Below are 24328 nucleotides of genomic sequence, written 5' to 3'. Positions count from 1 at the left end.
GTAGCTTCACTACCGCCATCCTCACCCATAACCACCACCATCCTCTCTCAAACTGAAATGGGTCTCTCTTATTGTCCCAAAAATGTGTCTACAAAAGGTTAGAGAGAGGGGAAAAAGAGTAAAGAAACACTTTCGGCGTTTTTGTCTTTTCAAAATTTATTGTATTAGTAATAAAATAGTAGAATATAGATATAATAAGGGTAGAAAAGTAATTTCAATAGATCTGTTAATGCCATCCATGATTAGGGATGGCAAAATACCCGTCCCGTCGGGTACCCGCCCCATCCCATCCCGTTTAAAATGATTATGAAGTGGTTAAATCATTTTGGGGCGATGATGGGGATAGATTAAAAACCAACATCGTTATGGGACAGGGATGAAGAAAGATCACCTTGCCCTGCCCCATTTATATTAATAAATTACAATTTTGTGTTTATACTTTATTTTATATTTAATAATAAGTAGTATATATTAAAAAAAATCTAATTGATTATATTTCAATCACTACATATCCTTTTGTATTATTATGTATTATTTTGTTGTTCTTACAATAATATTAAGTCTAAAATTCCATTTGATATGTTAAAGTTTGTTTTCATTCACATAAGAAAAAAAAAAAATTATTATTATTACGAAAGTACTCTACAAAACTCGCCCCTGCCTTGCCTCGCCTCGCCCATTCGCCCAGCCCCATTTAATAAACGATTTTGGGACAGGAATGGGGGTAGCTATGTTAAATGGGGATGGGGAAGGCATTCCCAGCCCTAACCCTCCTCGTTGCCATCTCTATCTATGATCCACCAAGAGCTCTGACAGGAGAAGTCATTGTAATTTGGAAAACAAGAGGGGAGATCAGTTGTTGACTAAATCTCATGAGAATTCAGTATAATTATCCCTATTTCTTTTAAAATAGGGTAAATTACACAGACACCCCCTGAGGTTGGGTCATATTTCACCTATATAAACATTTTGGTTTTATTTTTCACTCATATGAGAAAGAGTGGTTTAGTATTTCACTAACACCCCAAATATTAAAAAATATCAATTTTTGGTAGGGTCAGACTACTGTTGAAGTGTTAAATGACTATACTACCCATTTGACCCATTGTTGACTTGAAAAAGGTTGTTTGAATATTTTTTTTGACAAAATTACCCCCAACATACAGCTCCATCACCATTACACAATACACATCGCCACTGCCCAATCATACACCTCCATCGCCGCCGTCGCCCACCCAAAACCTCTATCATCACTGCCCACCCAACACCTCTATTACCATAGCTCCCACCCAAAACAAAACCCAAGGCCACAAAACCCAACTAAAAGCCAATCCATCTCACTGTACCTTCCCAAACCAAGCTTACAGCTCGTCACCGCCAACAACCAATACCGTAACCGTCGTCGACCAGGAGCCCATCTCCTTCCGTCATCATCCCTTTACTTGAAGCAATCGTCCGAAGTGGAGCTCACACACCGATCAATAAATTGATCAGGGAATAGAGGAAAACGACGACTATAACGAAAGGGATGAAGACTACCAGACGCCAAAAAACGAATTGCCGCCACAGCCACTGTTGCCGACCATGGATTTTGGAGATTGCAGTGCCACCACTGGCGACCGCAGCACCACCGTCCTTATCTCCGGTACTTCTCGATCGCCAGAAACATCTCGTCAATTTCGAATCTCCAAAGAATCACGATCGTTGATCCCGACGCCAATACTTTCGTCGCGAACGCAGCTAGCCGTAGATGTGGAACAGAGCATCGGAAACCATACGTTGTTGCCGCTGATCGTGGAACGATCATCGTCGTAGCCACCGTGTCACAGATCGTCGCCACTGCCGCAGATCATCATCGTTGTTGCATATTGTTGTCACTATCGTCGCCACCGCCGGAAATTGCGTTGATAATCGTCAGATCGTTCTGTGGTGTGGTGATTCTTTGGAAGGTGTTTTGGAACTTTGACGGGGAGAGGGAGTGCGTGATTTGCTCTCAATGATTTTCATGATGAACAAGCTTCCTGGTTTCGCCGGTGGTGAGTTGAGAAACTCCGACCAACTTGTGATGGCGATGGTGACTTGAACGACAGTGGAAGGGGAGGCGATGGTGATGTGCTGCGACGGCTGCCTATTTTGTTTTGTAGATAGATGGAATAGATAGAGAGGAGAGAGAATGAGTGATTTGGAATATTAGTATTACATAGGGGTAGTTCTGCCATTTTAGTTTGTAGAAATTTTGTATTAAATTGCATTAAAAAAGTGAGGGTAAATAGGTCAATTCACATGTGTCAATGTTCAAAAAGCAATTTGGTGTGTAAGTGAAAGTTAAAACCAAAATTTTTATATAGATGAAATATGACCTAACCTCATGGGATGTCGGTGTAATTTATCCTTTAAAATATTGGCATGCCCAATCTGGTCGGCCCAAATTGATAAACCCAATCCGGTTAAGTCCAGCCCACGTTTTGGCACCCGATCTAACACAATACTGGCAATCCAAGTTTAAGCCCAGGAACCACACATTGACATTCTCCTCTACCTCTCACTTTGGTTGGCCTTCGAAGATTTACATTACAGAGGAAAAAAGGGGTTCTAGGGTTTTCATTTCGTCAGAGTAAGCTTCGACGCGTCCTCTTGCTACACATCGAAGGCGTTGATTGATGCAACAAAAGGTCAGAAGACTCTTTCTTTTTCGTAATTTAGATCAGTTCTAAAATTTTCTCAATTTGTTCGTTCTTGAATCTTTTAAGTCTTTGAAAACCAAATCGAAGGCGTTGAAAGCTTTCTTGTTGTATGTTTGTTCCTTTTCTGTGAGTTATATAGTCTCAAATGTACTTTCAGAAGCAATTTCATTTTCATCCTGCTTTCATAACTGGTCTAAATCTGTTTTAATATATATTTAGCATCTACTCTTCAATTTGATGTTGGCTATGGGCATCTATTTTTCATGTGGGTTTGTTTTACTTATTTACTTCTGCTCTTTCTCTAATATTGTGATTTGCTTAGACCAATTTTAGTTTTGTACATAGTCATGTGGGGTTTCAAAAAGATTCATTCGTGTTCTAACAACGCATCTGTTCCTTTTTTTTTTGTATATCTTGGTTGTGTGAACCCAGTTTGTATTTTTGTAGTGTGGTTTTTGAAAGTGTTGTTTTGGGTTCGCTAGCTTTGTACCCTATTTTTTCTTGTTGTACTTTCTTAATTGGTTTTGACATTTTTGTTGTAGGAACGAGGTCTGACCCTTTATAGCATTCTTGTTGCCAACTGAATTTGCTGTGGGGCGTGTAAATTGATGACACATTATGGAGATACAAACTTCAGGGAGACCAATTGACCAACTTTTGGAGAAGGTCCTTTGTATGAACATTCTCTCTTCTGATTATTTCAAAGAGCTTTACCGGTTGAAAACTTACCATGAAGTGATAGACGAGATTTACAATCAAGTTGATCACGTGGAGCCATGGATGACCGGAAACTGTCGGGGCCCTTCAACGGCATTTTGTCTTCTATACAAATTTTTTACGTTGAAACTGACAGTCAAGCAAATGCATGGCCTATTAAAGCATCCGGATTCGCCTTACATTAGAGCAGTGAGTAGAACCTTTACATTATTTATTACGCAAGGCTTGCTTAGTTGTTACTTACTTGCATGAGTAATGCTGGGTAAAGCACTTTTGTATGTCTGTGAATCACAAAACTTGAAGTGTGTATATGGACAACCTTGCTCGGGGAAAGCCCATTGAATGGACATGGCTGTAAGTAAGGTCTGTGAAACCCATCTTAGACTCATGCACGGTTCATATACTCAAATGAGGAAAAATTGTCTTATACAAGTATGATGCTAAATTGGATTATGGAAAAGCTGGAATGCTTGCTTCTGCTCTTCTTATCTGCTAGGTTGGTCGTGTCAGGCAATTTTAATTTGTTTGCCCCAAGGTCGTTAAAATGCTCTTTATGCTTGTTCAAAATGTTTTTCAAGTCACTCCAACATCAGGAACACTTGAAGATAGATGTTTCAGTCTATTGCGGTTTACTTATTAATCTAAAATACTCCCTCTGACTATAATAAGTGTCCCTTTTGGGAATTCAAACTTTTTAATGGACATGCGTTTGGTGCATGCCTCTATGTGAAATTTCAGAACTAGTCCTCCAAAATGTAAATAAAATTTACATTGTTAATTTGGGAAAATTTGTCAAGTCTAAAAATAATTATGGAGAGTTGCAAATTCTGTATTGATTTTTGATCAGAAGGGACACTTATTTTGAGACATTTCAAAGGGGAAATAGGGTTACTTGTTTTGGGACGGAGTAGAGAATCAGATTCATCTGTGGGGCCCATTTAGCCAACATGCAGACAGCCCTTTAGAAATCATCAACTTTGTGTCACAATTCTTGGATTCCCCATAAATTTGGTGTTGATGAAGGATTTTTATCAGTCGAATGATTCTTGAACTTATCCTGCCTCAACTCACTATTGAACTTCATGGAAGTGATGAATCTTTATCAAAAGTAAATTAAGTAATTAATTAAATCAAGTAAGGAAGAGTTCACTTTCCTTGTAAGATTAATGAATTTGCAATTTGACAATAGATGGTTCTATCTTTGAAAATATGATCTAAGTTTGAGTATAATTTTTTGTTTCCATATTTCATGAAAGTGGTAAGTGGTTAAAGGTTTTCTTGTAGTTGTTATCTTGGTTGGAAAAGAGTGGTTGTATTCTCAGACTACGTATAGCCATGATTGCTGGAATGCAATCTCGATTGTAAGATTATACAATCAAACTTTCTTTAAAAACTCTTTTATCAGGTTCTCTAGTTGTCATCAAATGAAAAGAATTTGAAGTTTGGTAAAATATCTTTTGTCGTCCAATTATAATTTTTTTGGTTGAATAATTGCAATTTCTTTTAATTGGTTCTCTCTGTATAATTTATAAAATAAATTGGCATGTGGCACAGAGAAGCCACGACATGACAAATCTTTAAAAAGCAGGGGACAGATAGATACGTGCAGAGAGTGAATGGACGACTAAGACAGAACACTGAAGTGTTGGAAAAGATCTTCATATGATCTTTATTGATTTAGAGGAAGAATATGATAGGGTACCTAGAGATCTAAAATGGAGGATTTTAGAAGAGAGAAGCGTTACAAAAGGATATATTGACGTTGTAAAGGACATGATGAGAAAAGTGACTACAGTTATAATGACCGGGGGGTTGCAAGTTAATTATCATAGACTTACATCAAGAGTCACTTATAAAAAGATTAAAAATAAATAAATAACAAAAAAAGACTTACATCAAGAGTCAGCATCAAGCTTGTATGTTTTTATCTTAGCTAACAAGAGAAATTCAAGATGAGATTCTATTGTAATTGTTATTTGTTGATGACATTGTTTTGATTGATGAAACTGGAGAAAGGGTAAATACTAAATTGGATGTTTAGTGAAAGGTTTTAGAATTAAAAGTTTTATTTTAGGATGAGTAATAATAAAATTAAATATATAGTGTAACTTTAGTAAATCTAAAAATACAAAGAAGGATGTAATTAATATTGATGATCAAGAGATACCAATCCTCTATTATATGCTCCATTATTCGCAATGAAAGAGACTTTGAAGATGGTGTTATCCATAGAATCAAGGCAAAATGGGTTTTTTTTTTTTACCTGGGGAGGAGTGGGGAGGGGGGAGGCTGGGGTGAGTCAAAACTAGGCTCCTGCTTGACTCGGGAGTGCCTCTACCAACTGGGCCCAGCTCACCCTAAATGGGTTAAATGGGGAAACTTTTTTTGGATATTGTCTCACTAGGGTATCCCTCTGAGGAAGTTCTATAAAACTGTGATTTAGACCATTCTTTATGTAATATAATGTTTGGCAACTATTAGCCAATCATTCTTTACATATGTCATATGCACAAAGTGAGCATGGCGGAAATATAAATTCTGATATGGATATGGGAAGACATGAAATGATAGAATTAGAAAGGAACATATTCATTACTAAAAAAAATTGATTAATATGGTTTGGGAATGCGCAAAGAACTAAGTGCACTAATTGGGAAGAGTAACATGGTCCGCATTGAGGGTAACGAGAAGACCAAAATTATCACGTGTAGAGTTAACTAAGAAATTATGATAAAATGTGGTTTGACTGAAGTTACGAACTTTAGATGTAGCATAATGGAAAAGTATGATTTATGTAGCTGATCCCGAGAAGTTAGGAAAAGGCTTTGTTGTTATTATTTATAGTACATAAAAAAAGAATTATGTGATGATGATTTAGTATGATATTCTATTGTTGTAATATCTAATCTGTAATGTAGTTTTATTTATATATTTTTTCTCATAATCTGTAATGTATCATTCACAACTAAGAAGCATGGATACAAATACGAGACAAGAAATCGACACAAGGAGGACATGTTGACATGGCAAATCTTGAAAAAGTAGGACACTTGCAACGAGGACACTACAATAAAATATATTTTTTTTACCCAAATTATATTAGATACTACCAATTAAATTTTTTAGTTTGTAATAAGAAGTTTGTGGCTTATAATTATAATGAAATAATAATCAACTCTTCCACAAAAAGAAAACAAAATAAGGACATTGTATATTCTTATATACATGTCTCCTCCTCTTATGAACTGCTGGTTTTGGTTGCTATTATTTTTGGCTCAAAAATGCTTGCAAAGCTAGAAACACATTGCTATCCTACCTTTCCTTCATTTAAGTGCAGTTTGATTAATTTTGCTAGTTTTGTCACTAGCTTTGAGCTTAGGGGCAGGGATTCATGCCTGTAAGTTGTTTTTGCAGGTTGGATTCCTCTACTTGAGATATGCTGGAGAGCCAAAGACGTTGTGGAATTGGTTCGAACCGTATGTCAAAGATGAAGAGGTATTTTTAAGTGTTGTGGCTGCCGTTTTTTTTATTTACATATAATTTTGGAAGATGATCTTGTAATAATTTTCGGAAGTTTTCACTTGCTCACTTGTCTTATTTAAATAGGATACAAGATATGCATTTATTCCTTTCTATTTAGATATTGCATTGTTTAGGTTCTGTCCCCAAAAATAGAATACCTAGGAATGGAGCAGTAGCCCCCACTGCCTTAGCAGAAAGCTGCCTTTTCCGTATGCCATGGTCATCAAATTGCATTTCAAGTAGTATGTACAGCCGGCCACCCATCAGTGCATTCTAATGGATTATTTCACTGAACACTCAGGTTATTCAAAACCTTAGAAAAGAACTTCCAAACGATGGGAGCTCTGGAACACTGTAACTTTGTGCCAACACTTCTCCATAAACTTTCTGTTTACGCTCCAAAGCTCCTAGGGATGGCAACGGGGGCGGGTTTGGAAGGGGTTTTGCTGAACCCTACCCTGCCCCGTTAAAAAATATTACATACCATCCCTGTTAGAAACCCGGGTTTTTGTTCATGATCCCATCCCCGTCCCATATAAAATCAAAGAAGCCATTTCTGCCACAACCCGTTTCCAGTGGAAACAAGATTCTATATACGTATTTTGAGTGAGAAATACAAATTTTGAGAGAGAAATATTTTTTTAAAACATTTGACAGAACCGTAAAAAGTACACATAAATACATATATCTCTACATTTAGATTTAAAACAAATGAAACCCTATATATATAAATTACTGGTGTGTGTAGACTATCGAGGGAGAGAATTCTGACTGGAGAGTTGATTGAGATTGCCGATATCTGATCTGATCAGAGTAGGGGAGAGCGGGACTGCAAGAATGGGTGAGGCTGGCGGCTTGCTGGGAGCAGCGGGGTGGGAGTTGGGAGAGGAGGGGCCCTGGCTGCATCATCTTTGTTTTCTAGAAAAAAAGATGAGGACTGAATAGGCAAAACCCTGTATGCAATATATATAAGGGTAGTAAAGTAACGATATCTTAAACCTAAGGGCATTTGTATAATTAACACATATATAGATTATCGGGGTGGGCTGGTTTAATGACACATCTGGCCCCACTGGCAGTGGGTGGGAGTTGGGGGAGGAGGGAATAGGCTAAGCCCTGTATGCAATACACACACACACGCACATATATATATGGGTAGTAAAGTAATTATATCTTAAACCTAAGGGCATATGTATAATTAACATATATAGATAATCGGGACGGGCGGGGGGGCGGGCGGGGGGGCGGGGCTAATGACACATCCAGTCCTGCTCCAAACCCGAGTCAGGTTATACTATTTTATACCAGATCCACTCCTACCCCGTTTAGTGGCATACTATACGAGTCTTCCCAATTTTATTGAGTACAAAAACCTTACATATTATGCCTAGGAGCCAAATTATGGTTTAAGGTACCAGGGGCCTGTCACCTATGTGATAGCATTAGAGAGCATTTGAATAAGAATATGATCACCAAGTACCCTTGGGGCTAATTCATTACCCTGAAACCTTTACTCGAGAGATTCCTTTAAAAAAGAAGAGCGATACAGAATAACCTCAACTTTTTTAGGGGTTAGTTTTCGTTAAAATAACTTTTTAAAACAACAGACTTAGGTAACATGCCAGCCTCGTACAAGTTGACAACATTGCTTTGGACAAAAAGTCTTCCCAATTCATTGAGTGCAAAAACCTATCCTTCAAGTGCTAATGCAGGTTTTTCTTGGTCATTTGAGTCATTCTGAGAAGTAAAACACAATAAACTTGGATGACCTTTACTCTGATTGCTTCTCAGGGAGAAACTCAGAGGGCCTTCTCTCTAGGTTATAATTTAATGTATCACGTTTGACTATTCAGTGGTGATCATGAATGTTGGTAGACTCAAGTGCCCTATTGTTTTCTATTCAATGGTGATCATGGTTCATATAGCTTCTCGGTCTAATTCCCATTCGTATCCTAAAGTCTAGAATTAAAGATGTTCCACATTGCAGTTGGGCCAATCAACTTCAGAGAAGCATTGTTGAGTAGTCCCTAATGTCACGGGCTTAGAGTTTCAGCACCACTCTAGCTACTTCCGTGCGACACCAAGACGTTACTTCTACTCTCGCAAGTACTTGGTCAGCTTAACTCCCGTGCACACCTTAGCCAACACACTCCCCTTGTGCGCTTACTAGTGTTGTAGTGGCCCTCGCCCTCTCTTCACTTGGCTTGCACACTCACACACACTAAGGCACTTAAGTTGGCAAGGAAAGAACACTTCTATTACTTCAAAGAATGCTTTGTACAAGGCTAGCACTCAAACTCTCTACAAGGCTCTCAAGACTCACTCTAGGACTTGTTGGCTACAAAATGAAGTCCTACTCCTATTTATAGGCATCCCCATCCCTAATGGATGGCTAGGATGCATTCTAACCAACGGTGGAGATCGATTCTTTAGAATCTTCTCCCACCTTCTTCATACTTCCATACTTATCCACAAGTATCTACAACATTCTAGAACTCTCCATACTACTCCACACAATTCTGGAGAATTCTAGAATATACTACACATATCTAGAATCTTTCACACAACTCTAGACAACTCCGGAAGACTCTAGAAACTCCAGTTGCCATGCAGCGTCCTCCTCAGCGTCTGCGTGTCGCCTGCGTGGCACAACCTCCATAGGCGGGGCGTGACACTAAGCACACTTCATAAACTGCATGGATTTATCTCTGGTTGTATATTTATGGCTTCACTTGATGTTACTTTCCTGTTGATGATTCTTTGCTTATTATTTTTAATGTGTTTATCTTCAATGCAGCTGCTTATTTTACTGCTCCTTCTCATGGCTATAATATTGAAGTACTGACAAAAATTTATGACAGTATTTTATATGCTTTATACTCAAACTCTATGATGAATTCTTTTAGGGCGTTGAAAAATGAATTTCTATTTCAGGAATTCTCTCCTGGATCGAACGGACGAATGACCACAATGGGTGTCTATGTCCGTGATCTACTTCTTGGACAGGTCTGTTGCCATGTCATAATTCTGAATTACAGAACTGATATTTTGGATCGACAACACTGGCTCATTTACCTATGCCTCTAAAATTTTTCATATCTTTTCTTAAAAGCAATAGTTTCTAATGAAAATATTTCATGCCACAGATTTTATGTTTTTTGTTACATGCTATATGTTTAATGTATACATACAAAGTGTACCATATGGTGTGTTACAGAATTAATCAGAAAGCTTGGAATTGAACATCCCAGCTAGCTTAGATGGCAAGGAATTTTGGTGATTAGACCACATATTTCAGTTTGAGTTACTTCAGGTTTTGACATCATCTTCACCTTCTAAGTTCTAAGTTATCTAATTGCTAAGAACTAACTACCTTTTTCCTACCTGAAAAACGAGAAAGGTTGCGATTTGTTCATATGGGGTTTTCCTAAAATGCATTTATGGGAATTGTTTACAATATCAACTGAAATTACATCCTTTTTTTTTTTTTCGTTTTTTTCTAAAACAAATACTGGATACGAGAATGACAACACAATTCTTTATGTTTTCTAGGGCTGAATCGAAAGGATTAAGAACTAGTTGAACTAAAACTGAGTATATGGAGTATAAATTTAATAAAGATCTAGACATTTATAATATAGTGATGACACTCTAAAACCAAAAAATTACTCGAAACAACCACTTTCGTTTTCTAGGATCGATAATACCGAAGATTGGAGAGAGAGATAGTGATATAACTAGTAGGATTGAGGCGGGTTGGACAAAATGGAGACAAGCTAGTGAGATTTTATGTGGTAAAAGAAAATTCTCTGGGGACAGTTCAAGATGTCTTCTTGAGCTTCAGGGGACTTTGCATGGGGGAAGAATAATGGCAAAGAGCATCAATTTGAAGTTCTGAAATATGAAACCGATAATTGATTTTTACTTCCTGATGATGAGAGATTAGTAGTAGGAAGAAGATTTACAACACTTTGCAATTTACACGTGTTATTTAATTTTGCTTCCCTTTTGGGACGAGAAACTCCCTTCTAATATGAGCATATGCCTTTTCCATATATTGTTAACAATCAATATCAAACAAGAATTATCATTCCCTTACGCTGGCATTAAAGCTTTTGGTACTGATTTGGAAGCTTTCTTTTCTTTTCTTTTCTTTTCTTTTCTTTTATATATATGTATATTTATATTGGATTTGGGAGGTGGTGGGAACGTTGCCACTTCCAATCACGTCAGAAACAAAGCTTGCAGGCACCAGTAGGAGTAAGGGTAATTGCTTAAGAGAAGTTGACTAGTTATGGATGAGTGAGTAGAGAAGTGAATTGACTGAGAAATCATTCTCAAAGAGGCCTGCAACAGAGGCTTTTTGTTCTAAAAGCCTCACTAGGAGATGCAAAACTGGTTTCATATATCCCGTATCGACTCAACCAGTTCAAGAAGGACCAACAACTCATCAATACCAAATAAAGATGTCAAAACCCCTTCCTTTGGTATATGCTCCTGCTCCATCGGGAGAGGGTCTGAGATCTAGGGAAAATTCCTTTGGTATATGCTCCTGCTCAAAGAGACTTTGCGTTGGGAGAATAATCGCAGAGAGCATCAATTGAAGTTGCAAAGCTGATAATTGATTTTTACTTGCTTACCATAGATTGATTTGCTAAAAAAAATTATACCCATCACATTGACCTTTCTTTTTTGTTCATTTCAAACTTCCAATGGTAAGAGGTTGATTCATGGTCTTTTTCGAACTTCTATTTTATTCTTCTATAACCATTTTAGTTTCTAGATTTTATCATTACTGACATGTTTTGTTGGTTGCAATGAACACAAGATAACATGCTTGACATTCTTTGTTTGCTAAGTTATTCCATTGATCACGTGCAGTTTCCACTAGTCTGATGCCTATATTGTTGTGTTCTGGACCTTGAAGCAAGGACTTACATATTGTTATACTTTTGCAGTACTACTTTGATACTCTTTTTCCTCGCATCCCTCTTACCGTGATGCGGCAAGTTGTAGCCAACCTAGAAAAGATGAAACTCCCCACTAAACATGCTGGTGTGACTGGGGATTCCACCCGTGGATCCGAGGACACTGCCCGACGGCCACCTTCCGTCAAAGCTGCCCTGTCAGTCTCATTTGGTCAGCGTGCTCCACATCGTGCATCAACAAGGGATTCGTCCCCTGTTCGCCGCACCCTGCCACCACCTTCCTATGATAGAAATGGTGGTGATGATTTACGAAGATCTCCCAGCAGTCGCCGTAGCCAGAGCCGTGAATTATCTGATCTAGATCATTCAGAGAGAGACAGAGACAGGGTCAGGGACAGGGACAGGGATAGGGACAGGGACAGGGACAGGGACAGACACAGGGACAGGGACAGGGACCGGAGGTATGATCATGAAAGAAGGTCAAGAGAAAGCAGAAGGGTTTATGAGAGGAGCAGCAATGATTATCGTAGAAATTATAGAGAATCTAGTTCTCATAGGAGCAGGAGTAGGAGCAGGAGCAGGAGCAGGAGCAGGAGTAGAAGTCAGAGCATGCAAGCTCGCAGTGCACGCGCTGATCATTATCCCAGTCCACCAAGAGACGAAAACAAAGACAGGACATCTGCATCTAGCAATCTGGCCAAGCTTAGAGATCTGTACGGTGACTTGAGCAATCAGAAAGAGGATGCTGGCCAAGAAAGGGGTTCTACTAGGGATAATGGTGCTGAGGAGGTTATTAGGCTTGGTGGTTCTACTTGGAAGTAGGATTTTGTTGCTCATGCATCGTCTTCCAGGCAAGGTAAACTTTCAACTTTCTAATTTCACAGACAAACAGTGTCTTCCAATTACTTGCTTCAATCTCTCTTTTCCTTCTCTCATCATTTGTGTTGCCATGGTAGACATGGTGATATTCAAAGGATAATATCTACACAGGGGACATGTAGTACCTCTGCAGTTGGAACAAGTCTGTATGTATATTGAATGTTGTCTGACATTCTTGTCTACTACATCTTTATTTAGTGGATTGTTAATTGTTCAATTGTTTCACAGAAGTTTTGTAAAACAGATTGCTGATAAAACTGTTCAATTTTCATAAATGATATTTTGCTATTTCTATGTTGTGGCTGTCTGTTGCTTGGAACTTCTAGTTTGGTTGTGGGTACACAGCAAAAATGGCGTGGGAGTTTTGCAACTCTGGCACAACAAAAATGCAGATTTAGAAGCTTTTTGTACTTCGCATGTGCGTTTTGATCCTTGGCAAGCAGTTTTCTTTGGTAGGAATGGATTTAGGAGGATGATGTTCTTAAATTCAAATTGCCGACTTTTTTCAAACAATCTTTAACATCTCACTAGTCTCTTTATTTTAGTTTGGAATTCCTTTTCATTTTCTTATGATGCCTACTGAGTATTTTGTTTTTCTTGGAAAATGACGAGTTTCTATCAATATCACTTTTTTCTCTTGGAATTCCGCTTGTATATGGTTTATTTTAGCAAATATAAAACATCATTTACATATGCACACACATACATAAACGTCAATAGTGATTTGTTTAAAACGTGGCCTTTTTTTTTTTCACTCCCTTGAGCAGAAAAATATAATTTCTCATGTTATCTACTTTTAAATAAAGAGTTAGAAGAGTGATGGAACTCGTTGGTCCATTCTTTATCATTTTCTTAGTTAACAAAATTTATATTTTATCAAATTTCAGAGGAAAATAATTGGCGAGAATAAGTGGAAACAATTAACATATATTTCGTTTCATCAAAAGCACAAGGCAAATACTGTTTTAAATAAATCATTCCGCTCGTGCCAACTTTATATTGAAAATAATCCAACTATGCTCGAACTATAAGTCGCAATCCGTATCGGTCACGTTCGGACGACATAGTGAACTATGATTCCAACCATGCAAGCACTATGATTCCAACCAACCATGCAAGCACCATGGGTCGCAATCCGTACCGGTCCAACAAACTATGATTTATGATTCCAACAGTACTTCCCTTCTCATTATGATTCAAATTGTATACTCTGGCTCTTTTTAAAAAATAAAATAGAAGTTAACTGATACATCCGATATTAGTTGCACTTAAAACCATACTTTCCTTCTCATTATGATCCAAATGCTGTTTTTGAATTCAAACCCGTACCCGTATGGAAAGATGGGTTGCTGTGCAGATAGCAAATATTATGATCTTAAGAAGGATCAAAAAACATGCGTTCCTTAGCTGGTTTTCATAATTTAAGTGGGAAAAAGAAAAGCAAAAGCCACGCAATTTTCCCTGAAAATTTAACTTTTTAGGCAACATTGACAGTGGAAAGCAATACAGCATTGAGCCACGGTATTGATCAGGTACTAATCCCTCGTCTCAAAAAGAAAAACATAAAAATAGGAACACGTCAAGAAGCCATCTTCACGTGTACAAGTCCATATTAGCTTTCAGAATATTGAAACAACAATAAAATCTCATATAAAAATTCTAACACTAATATATATATCATATATATTGTTGTGCTGAAAACGTTAAAATATAATATTTTCCACATAGTACTGATGTAAAACAATACAAGCTTCCTTCGGATAAGTCCTACGGTCCTACATGGTCCTTGATCACTGAGGGAATCCCAAAAAATCCTTAAAACATACCTCTTGATCAGAAAGACCAACTTGCTACTCACACTTGATAGAGCGGTATATATGACGGACAAATAACAGTGCAGCACGGAAACCAACAGTCCCAAGCATGAGGAAAAAACCATAGCAGATGCAAGCCATGTACCCAAAGAAGAACGAAGTTTGCATGAAACCTGACATCTCCGATCGTGCATAGTAGTAATATAAGCAGTAGCCATAGATGAACAAACCAGTTGATCCACCACAGAGGAAAGACCTGATGGTAACAACCAAATGTACATGAGTAGGTGCTCCAAAAAGCAAACGTAAAATCATAAATTGTGTTGTTTTTGTAGCTTCTTACCGTATAAATGAAATATGATTCACAAAATCAATCACGAAATGAAAGGAATAATAAATCCATTCCTAAGAATCCAAGCACAAGCTGGCAAATAATATCACCCAACAAAACTAGTTAAAGTATAAGATTACCCTTCCCTAGATACTCTTTGAAAAGGGCTTGAATTCTAAAATGTGGTTTGAATGCAACATAAACCAGAATGCTTGAAAATTTTACTTCCCAAATACCAAGCCAAAATATTTCTTGGGAGCAAATAACATAAAAGAGGGATCCATGGAAAAGAAACTGAAATCAATCAAGCTGCAACAATTAGCCGGCCCCTTGCTTTGAAGTGATATAATTATCTGGATTAAGAGTATCAGTGAATAAGCCATTGTCACAACCAATCATAAATGAGTTCATTAGCCTTTGGTTTCTACAAATTAGATTAAATATTTATTCAGAATGAGTAGTTCAATAGACTTTCCTTCACGGTGATGAACATGGAGTTTAATAACCATGTCCTTCAAAGGAAATGAAACAACATAACTAGTAAAGTATTTAAAAACAAGAGGAGGAATCAAGTCTTTTAACTCTTCTAACAACTGCGCTATGCAATCCTGGCGGCTAGAGAAAACTGACTAGCCATTCTAAGAACATGCAAACTTCACTCAATTAGCAGGAATTGATAAATTGAATGCGTTATAACCTGCAAATTGAAACCAAGTTGTAGAAAACTATCAACCTCTCTAGAAAGGAGAAACCGTGGTATGAGTTTGGTAGTCCAGTGTTTCTATAATAAGATCCCCAATATCTTCTTTTTATATGTATAAATAAATAGATCCACTAAAATATGCCTAGGGTACAAAATTTGAGTATTGACAACAAATACAAGAGGAAAAAAGAATACCTAAAACATCTCATACATTCATATCGCTAAACACCAAGGGCCAAGGAAAATGCAGGGATGAGAAAAGATTGATGGAAATGGAGAAGGATTATGCATTGTTTGCGAGTTGTATAGAGAGAAAAGAGAAATGCAAGGAAATCGGCATCCCTCCAGCCTCACTTTTTTTTTTTCCTTCTCAAAAAATGAAAAGTAAAGAAAGGAAAATGATATTGTTATTCCTGTCTTGCCCCTTGTCCTTATAAGAGATTTCCTGTTTTATCCTTCCTACTAAAAAAAAAAAAAAATTATTATTCCTTTTCTTTCTTTTCTCTCGGGCAGGGGTAATCACATTCCCTCCCTTTCGTTTCTCTCCTCAAGCGATAAACACTATCCTTTCTATTCTTCTCTCTTCAAATTCTCCAAATAAAGTGTAAGGAAGTCCATATGAAGTATCAAAGTAATTGAGTAAGGGCGAAACTTCCCGAGAAACAAGAAAAAAATTAACTCAATAGCAATTGGTGCAACCAATGATTTTAGAGATCCACTCATCAACAGAATGCCTATTCTGTTCCTTCCACATTCTTAACCATATAGGCAAAACAGAGTCATCTTCAAACAGGCTCTCTACCAACGCACACCCCTTGCCAACTATTCAACCCCTCATCAACTAATCTAGGAAAGAATATCGCACCGCAAAGGAGGTGACACACCCAAAGTTTTTTAGCCACCGGACAATGCACAAGGAGAGAGATTCAGTTTCCTTAGTTCTCTTACACTTGCAACACCAATTCAGAACTTTACCTCTTCCCTCTAAGCTATCCATCATCAAAATATTTCCCAAGCTACTGCTCTTCATGCAGAGAAAAGGGCAAGTTAAGAGGGCATTTTAGCTTATGCAAAACAACCTTTTAAGTAAGCTAGAAATGAAATCATTTCCTACACCTCCCACACCAATGATTACTCCCCATCTCCATAAGCAGAAACACCGTAACAAAGACGAAAACATATCCAGCAACTTTAGCTTCAGATAATGTAAATCCAACAAAAATAGAGTCCAAAACCACTCCACGCTCTGGGAAACCACTTTGCTATATAGGCATTGTTATTCACTGCAACCCCAAAAGGTACGAAAACAACTCCTTCACGGGCCACCCCCACACGAACAAGACCATGCCTCAATCTCACTCCACCATCCATTACTACTTTCCCGATATAATTAAAATATACTTTCATATGAGTTACAAATTGCTTTAAGCTTCATGGAAATAACACAATCTAATTAAACTTGAAAACAAAGGTACATAAGGCTACATATAATACTAAATAAATACCGCGTGGTCAAAGTAAAAGAAAAGCAATGAACAACGTCAAAGAAAAGAGAAGTGAGCAATTATAATGACTTCATCTATATTTTGTAAACATGTTAAAGAACCATGCAAAAATCTACTAATGATATCTCAATACAAAGAAATCACGCAGAAGATGAATTCATGAAAAACGACTCAACAGAAAATACATTGGAAGAATAAAAACATCAACAGTTAACGGCTTGTGCCACAGCATGATAAATACGTTGCTGACCATGATAAAGAGATAACAAAAACCTGTAAAATGATACATACCTCCACCACCATTCATGATCCTCAGCAGCAAGTTGAAAATATGTCAATGCCACAGTAATGAAAGCAGTAACAATCAGGAGAATAATGAAGACTATGAATAGGATGCTGTATATGGTATAGATCCTGTGACCCCACACACTGGCAAATATGTAGTAGAGTTCAATATAAATTGCGCTGAAAGGAAGAAACCCTGCCATTGCCATCTGAGGAAGAGTTCCACGGTACCAAGGCAAAGGTGGGATCTCCCTTGGATATTTTGTGGTGCGACAAGGAGCTTGAAACTCTGCCTTGCTATTCTTCCCTGCAATCCCACCCAATACTAGCAGAGGTGACGTTACTAGAGTCCAAATGAGGACTATCACAACTATTGTACCAAAAGGCAGTGCTGCGGTAGCACTGTAAACAATTGCAACTGTATTGAGAAAGCAGAATGTAAGAAACAGGGGTCCGCAAAATAGGCTTCCAGTCAGCAGCAAATTTCTCACCTGTTGAGTCAGAAATGGAACATTAGATCAGCGTATTCTCACTTCAAATTTTTTACGATTCATTATTTAATATAATAGCGAAAATAACTTGTAATAAGGAGAGAGAGAGAGAGAGAGAGAGAGCATTCATGTGGCTGACTCCATTTATATAAAATAAATGGCAAGGAGATAATATGCCGACAACAACGAAGATGTTGATTGCTAATCATAAGAATGGAACCAGGAAGATACCCAGACCAATGAATATCACGTGATTATTACAATGGCATTGAAATGGTATTGCTTATTGCAGCAATCTAAAACAGGGGATACTTGAACACCCCATTTAACTTCCAAAAAGAACAACCTAGGTGAATTTACTGCATCCTGGAGACCAGTAGAATGTGTTCTCAATCTCAACTACTCAAAAAGATAAGCCAGAAAATAGAAGCACGGTGTTCACATTATGTGCTCTTAACACAATGCATTTTTATGCGGGTATGAAGGGGGTATAAACACCGGGCAACTTCTTCTTCATCATAATCAGCGTTGCCTTTATCCCATATGAAAACATCCTGCAACTTGATTATGCTTAAAATGTGACCAGTACATATTTGTAAGAAAAATTATCTTATCATTTCAAACAGATAAAAATTGGGGCATTTTGGAACATTTATCAATGAAATCCTGGTTCTTTCAACTCTAGTTCTGTTGTACTCCAATGGTCCAAACACAATAGAGAACACAATTTCCTATAGTTGAATTGTGTTACTTCTCATTCAATAATCAAACGGGAATCATTAAGAGCCATAAAAAGACAAACTTCAAGCAAATAATTTGTTCCTTTTTTCTTGTATTTTTTGGTAAGTAACAAGAAGAACTCATTAAAGAGTCAGAAGTTGTACAGGTTACACATACCAACGAATGGAGTACAATACGCAATACTAAATGAAATTTCTATAAAATTATGCAAGTTGGAGATGAGGAAAAAAAATTTACTCAAACAACAAAATCTACAAAAAGGCAAGCAAAATAGAATCCGTGACCACATACCCAATTTGTTCCTTCTAGCTGACAGTAGAAAGAGACTGCAGTATAGCCTGCTATCCCAGATGTAAGTGCATATATGACAACCAGTGCAGTGAACAGCGCTCCTCGATTGTATGGATAGAACACACCAACCAGAGCAAGTGCAAAGATAAATAATGTACTGAAAAGACAGCACATAAGATTAAATTTTGCACTAATGTTGAGCAACATGATCAATTGAGCCAAACTTAATTGAATAGAACATCTTAATAGACATACTTACAGGGCAAATAGCTGGGTTCCAGAACCAAGGGCAGCAGCAAACAGAGACTTGTGTTTTGGGTACCTAAAAACATCGCCATGGATGTACTTCCACCCAGTTTCTTCTTGGTCTTCAGCCGCCTCCTCATCATGGGCATACCTTTATACAAATAACAAAATAAACACAAAAACGAAGTAAGATTCCAAACATACATGTTTGTGTAGAAGCAGATGATAACAAATGGAAAGTATTCCTCACTTAACAAAATCATTCTTCAGGACTCGCATGAGAATCGTGGCAAGAAAACCAGTTAAGAGGAGAACTGTGACGCAGGAGTTAATTATTGAGAACCAATGGATTTCCAAGTGATGTGGTAGTGAAGAAGATTGAGAGTACTTCTCCATCCTCTTATCAAAAGGAGTATTTGTTTCCTTCCACTTGACGGTGTACATGAAATCAACATCAACTTCTTTATCCTCAGTAAGGTCCACAAGGGCATTAGGATCAGTTCGTACATTAATCTCAATGACACGATCCTTATTGTAAAGGATCTCAAAGAGAAGATGCTTAAAAAGATGGTATTTGTACTCGCTGGGGTCAGCTTTGCCTTCCTTGTCAACCTTCCCTAAGAAACCCCAGAGTGGCAGGTCATCATAGTACATTTGGAAAAAGTAGTCCTTTGTAACAGCACTTCGGAACTGAGCAACTTCCTTCGTTGTCAGCTTCTTTTTGCAAATAATTTCAGAGTCCTTATCAACTAAAAAGTCAAGTTTATAGAGAGCACTGACCAAACGATCACCATTCAAAACTTCACCAAGAGCCTCCGATTTCTCTTTCACATGAGCTGCCATTGACATCCCAACATCCAATCAACAATGTAAACTTCCACATATAAAACCAAATCGCAAACGACAAACAAACAAAAGGATGACCAATTGCAAACCTGGCAAACAGAAAGGGAGGTCGAAGTAGCGGTATGTTTCGCTGAAATTGCAAACACAAAAGGCAAAAATGCCATCAGCCCATCATCGGGACAAATATAAATATAAATATATCAAGTAATTTTAACATTCACCATTTAAATTATCCAAACCTTATTGCAGAAATACAAGTTAAATCAAATGTATAAAAAATATTTAACCTTGCAACACCTAAATTCAAGAAACTTGGACCATTGTTAACAATAAAAATAAAAAAGTGAATAGCAATATGTTCTGGAAGTTCCATTAAACAACTCAGACATGAAAACCTTGTCCGCAGCTCAATTCGAATTTGCAAATAGAAAAATAATAAATAAATAAATAGAAAATACATTAAAGCACATTTGCTAGCAAGTTCAATTTAGAATTTAACAGTATGTTTTGTGGATTTTTTTTTTTTTTTTGGTGGGGGGTCAGATATTCACTTCATCCTTCAAATCTTTATGCAGACCAGTCTACTTTTACGAAAGATGCATGCTTTGAAAAGCATGTCTCAACATGCCCTTAGACCTTGGAAACTCGTTGGAAATTTCCATCTCCAACTGACATTAGTTTTGTAATTTCCCTCGTCTATACTGCCATGATTAAATTAGAGTGGCTTCCTCTTCTCCTACTGATTGAAATTTCAATTATTTCAGAATCTTATTGATAGGTCAATTGATAGACGGTCTTTTCTTCTTCACATCCTTATGATGTTAATCACTATTCTTACAATTCAAACTCTTCAACCTAGCAAAGAATTCACTTCTACTTCATTTTAAGATCCATTTAAGTTGATTCATGAGTTTCCAAATTTTCTACATCAAAATAACTGGAAAGTGAATTAAGGTCAAATTCATAGCTTTGGCAGTTGACTGTGGGGGGGTTAACGCCAATTACTTGCTTCAAGAAAGGAGACCTGAAGATCATCTATGACCCAATATGGGGTTCATGAGCAAATAAATAGAAAAATTGGCAGAGCCATCGTCACTCCACCAAACTGTACAAAAATCCCCATGGCAAATATTTGGGATGGTTGGAATACATTCCACTGCCCTAACTCAAAAACCTGCTAGGGTGAAGTCTTTCTTATTGGTCTTTTAAGTCAAACATAGTTAAGTTTGCAAATTGTGGTTCCTTTGCTAGTCTGTGACACCGTGGTTCATATGGTTGAAACTGCTAGAATGTTGACAACAGACTTGAGGAAGATAAGGACTGTGAAAACTCATATTTGATCTGTGATCCCTTGGAAACCCATGTCAAATTGATGCTGAAAGAATAATTAAAGACAATGAACCAAGGACCGCTGTTTATTAGTAAACCACTTAGCCAAGGAGTTCAATTGGAGTGAGGATCAATAAAGGTCTTCAAGACCTTAGAGAAGAATGTCTGATGGTTCAAGGCACGTGCCACTGATGCCAGGCATGCTGGACATAATTTATCATAAAGGTATAAAAATATGGGTATTTGGAGATGCTCATACTATTATCCAAATTTATAATTTGGATAATGGATGTTATTGTCTTTGATCCATATATCAGGTGACACGGAGCTCAGTTTCTTGATTAAGAGACATGGATTGTACCTAGAAGTCTCTTCCACCTGGGGATGTGTATTCATGTTGCATGCTTAATCAAATGTGTCAGTTTTCTGCCCAAAAGAGGTGGAGAACACTGATGATTTAGCTCCTTTTGAGGAAAAAAAAAATAAACAAAAAGAAAACATGCCATCAAGACGAACTCATTATGGGTTAATTTTATCTCTGTCCATAAATTACTTTGATCTGGCTAATCATGGTAAGTAAACCATTCATCTTACATATAACAAATCTCCTTACTTTTTACAAAATTTCATTTTCAAAAGTACATATTTAATGAGTTAATCATAAACTTGCTACATTAAACCCAAAAGTAGAAGATATATTTAACTGGGACATTCTGAAGGTTCTTAATCACATATTAACTTCGACAACTGGCAACCAATGGGGGAATGGATGGACATCATCCTACTACATCCTTGGCGAAACATGGCTCCATTAGATGTTATTGTTATAAGCATAGCAAGTTGATCTTTAATATGATATACATATGCACATTACATACACTTCTTTTTCTGTTGCTTTGTACACTCACACACAGAAGCACAAAGACATGTATGAAAACCTAGCACACGAATGATTACAAGGCTCTCCACCCCAATATTCATAAACTAACATTCAAAATTATTCGAAATTTTCATTAAAAGACACTTTTTTGTCTCGCAAAATCCCCATTCCTTCCTTCCAAAAATGTTCATTATGATTTGAATCTGATACACACACCACACACATGAAAGTACATAACCATCGTCCATTCCTCATATGATTTGAATCTGATACACACACCACACACATGAAAGTACATAACCATCGTCCATTCCTCACCTGCAAACACCCCCCCCCCCCCCCTTCCCCTCTCTTCTCTGTCATCTTTTGATTCTAATTTGCACGTCATCTCTATTTTCTCAACGCATCAATTTCACTTGCTCAGGTACCTGGGAGTTGCATAGTTAAGAAGAACAACATAACCATTCCAAAATCTAATTGTTCTAATTTGAGCTTCCAGTCTCCATTCTCTTTGTTGCATCAATTTCAATTTCCAAGTACTGAAGTAGCTGCATAAAATTAAAACCTACGAAAGCCTATGCATCATATTCATATGAAGAGTGCACAGAAAACTAGCTTGACTTGCTATCAATAAATTTCAAATGATTTCCACATTGTTAAAATAGATAATCGAGATCAAACAGCAAAAAAGTCAAACCAAGTTGTATTCGACACACTTAATCCACTGAAGAAGGGCATACTGATATGGTTGACTCATCTTTCCACACCGACGGATATGGCTTCGACAACAGCACCCAAACTTTCCACTGGTCAGACCATATACATATACACAAAACATATAGAGCTCACGCACGCACACAGAAGTTTGTTTGGATCTATCTACGATCCAATTTGGGCATAAACCAAATATTCAACAGATCCACAAAATTAAATCTTAACCCATAACAAGAACATACATACATTTCATGATATATCACGTGATAAGTGATGGATCGTGATGGAGAGAGGAAGAGATCGATACCTGGGATTGTGGAAAGGGCCGACCTTGTTGGCGTAGAGAGGGACCTGATCTCCAGCTTTGTATCGATGATCAGAACCATCCGATCTTACTTGTGTTGCAGTGCAAATCAAGAGAAGGGCAAGGACAAGCCACGCCATCGTCTTCTCCATACCAGGCACCTTCAAAGTACAACGAGTGTTTTGAGAGAGATTTTTAGAGAACTGAAGAAAATAGATCTCGATAACTCTGTAAGGGCAGTCCAGACCCCAGAATCGGGTTGGATCAATGGGGAAAGATTTATTAAAGGGTTTGAAGCTCCACGCGCTTTTTTTTGAGAGTGGAAAACAATCGACATAGCCAACCGGTAAACAGAGAAAACAAAAAAAAAAGGTTTAAAAGGAAAAATATTTATTAAATTAATGTAAGTTTCATTATTAATTTTGTCACTCATTTCAATAGTTTGACTACATTATAAATTAATGATAAATAACAAATACGGACTAAATAAGATGATTTAAATAATTAATGAATTTAGATATTTCCCAGTCAAATCTCTCGCTTTGATTCCAAAGACTTCACAAAAAGAATACTTATCAAAAATAAATAAAACAAAATAAAAGCTTCACAAAGAGAATAAGATAAGGGATGAAATATTTAGTCTATTACTTGGTCGGTTATTGAAATTGCTCTCTCTCTCTTAAGATATATATCCTTATTTTTATCCATTATTCCATTTCGAATTTTTTTTCAAATAAGGCATTCAAATTGTAGAAGGATAATCTATTTTTTCAAATAATAATAATAATAATAATTAGATAATGCATATTGCAAAATATGGACATGTTAGAAATTTGGCTACCTTACAATTGTTCCAAATAAAATTTCTCGAAGAGTTTGAATATTAAATAGAGACGCGAGCGAAAAGCACTCATAGAGATGCATACAGAGTGTATTCATTATACGTTTAAAAAAGTTTTTAATATTCAATTTTGGAGCAAATAATGACCTGAACACTGAAAATATTAAAGTGCCCTTCTATAATTGAATAAAAAAAATAGGTAAAAAATAAATTAAATGTTAAAGAACTAAATTATCCCTCTTTTTATAAATATAATATAAGGTTGCATGAAAAAAAA

General features: G+C 37.1%; 2 protein-coding genes across 2 annotated transcripts; one reads left to right on the top strand and one right to left on the bottom strand.

Moving 5' to 3' along the window:
* Window positions 1-2490: 2490 nt before the first annotated feature.
* On the top strand, window positions 2491-13024 carry LOC132282675 (pre-mRNA splicing factor SR-like 1). Its single transcript, XM_059784420.1, has 5 exons — window positions 2491-2672; window positions 3227-3590; window positions 6816-6896; window positions 9858-9929; window positions 11882-13024. Exons 2-5 carry the CDS (start codon window positions 3303-3305, stop codon window positions 12671-12673), a joined length of 1233 nt encoding a protein of 410 aa, XP_059640403.1. The 5' UTR covers window positions 2491-2672; window positions 3227-3302; the 3' UTR covers window positions 12674-13024.
* A 1333-nt stretch (window positions 13025-14357) lies between these two features.
* Window positions 14358-23469, bottom strand: LOC132286868 (transmembrane 9 superfamily member 3-like). The gene is made up of 7 exons (XM_059789278.1): window positions 23214-23469; window positions 20073-20113; window positions 19388-19973; window positions 19151-19288; window positions 18892-19048; window positions 17375-17859; window positions 14358-14800 (listed from the first exon to the last, which is right to left on the bottom strand). Exons 1-7 carry the CDS (start codon window positions 23360-23362, stop codon window positions 14581-14583), a joined length of 1776 nt encoding a protein of 591 aa, XP_059645261.1. The 5' UTR covers window positions 23363-23469; the 3' UTR covers window positions 14358-14580.
* Window positions 23470-24328: the final 859 nt, after the last annotated feature.

Source organism: Cornus florida, unplaced genomic scaffold, assembly GCF_030987335.1.
Source record: "Cornus florida cultivar Cherokee Brave unplaced genomic scaffold, ASM3098733v1 CherokeeBrave_3.0.0_Hap2_Chr11, whole genome shotgun sequence".
Classification (NCBI taxonomy): Eukaryota; Viridiplantae; Streptophyta; class Magnoliopsida; order Cornales; family Cornaceae; genus Cornus; species Cornus florida.
This window is presented reverse-complemented; position numbering and strand designations above follow the sequence as displayed.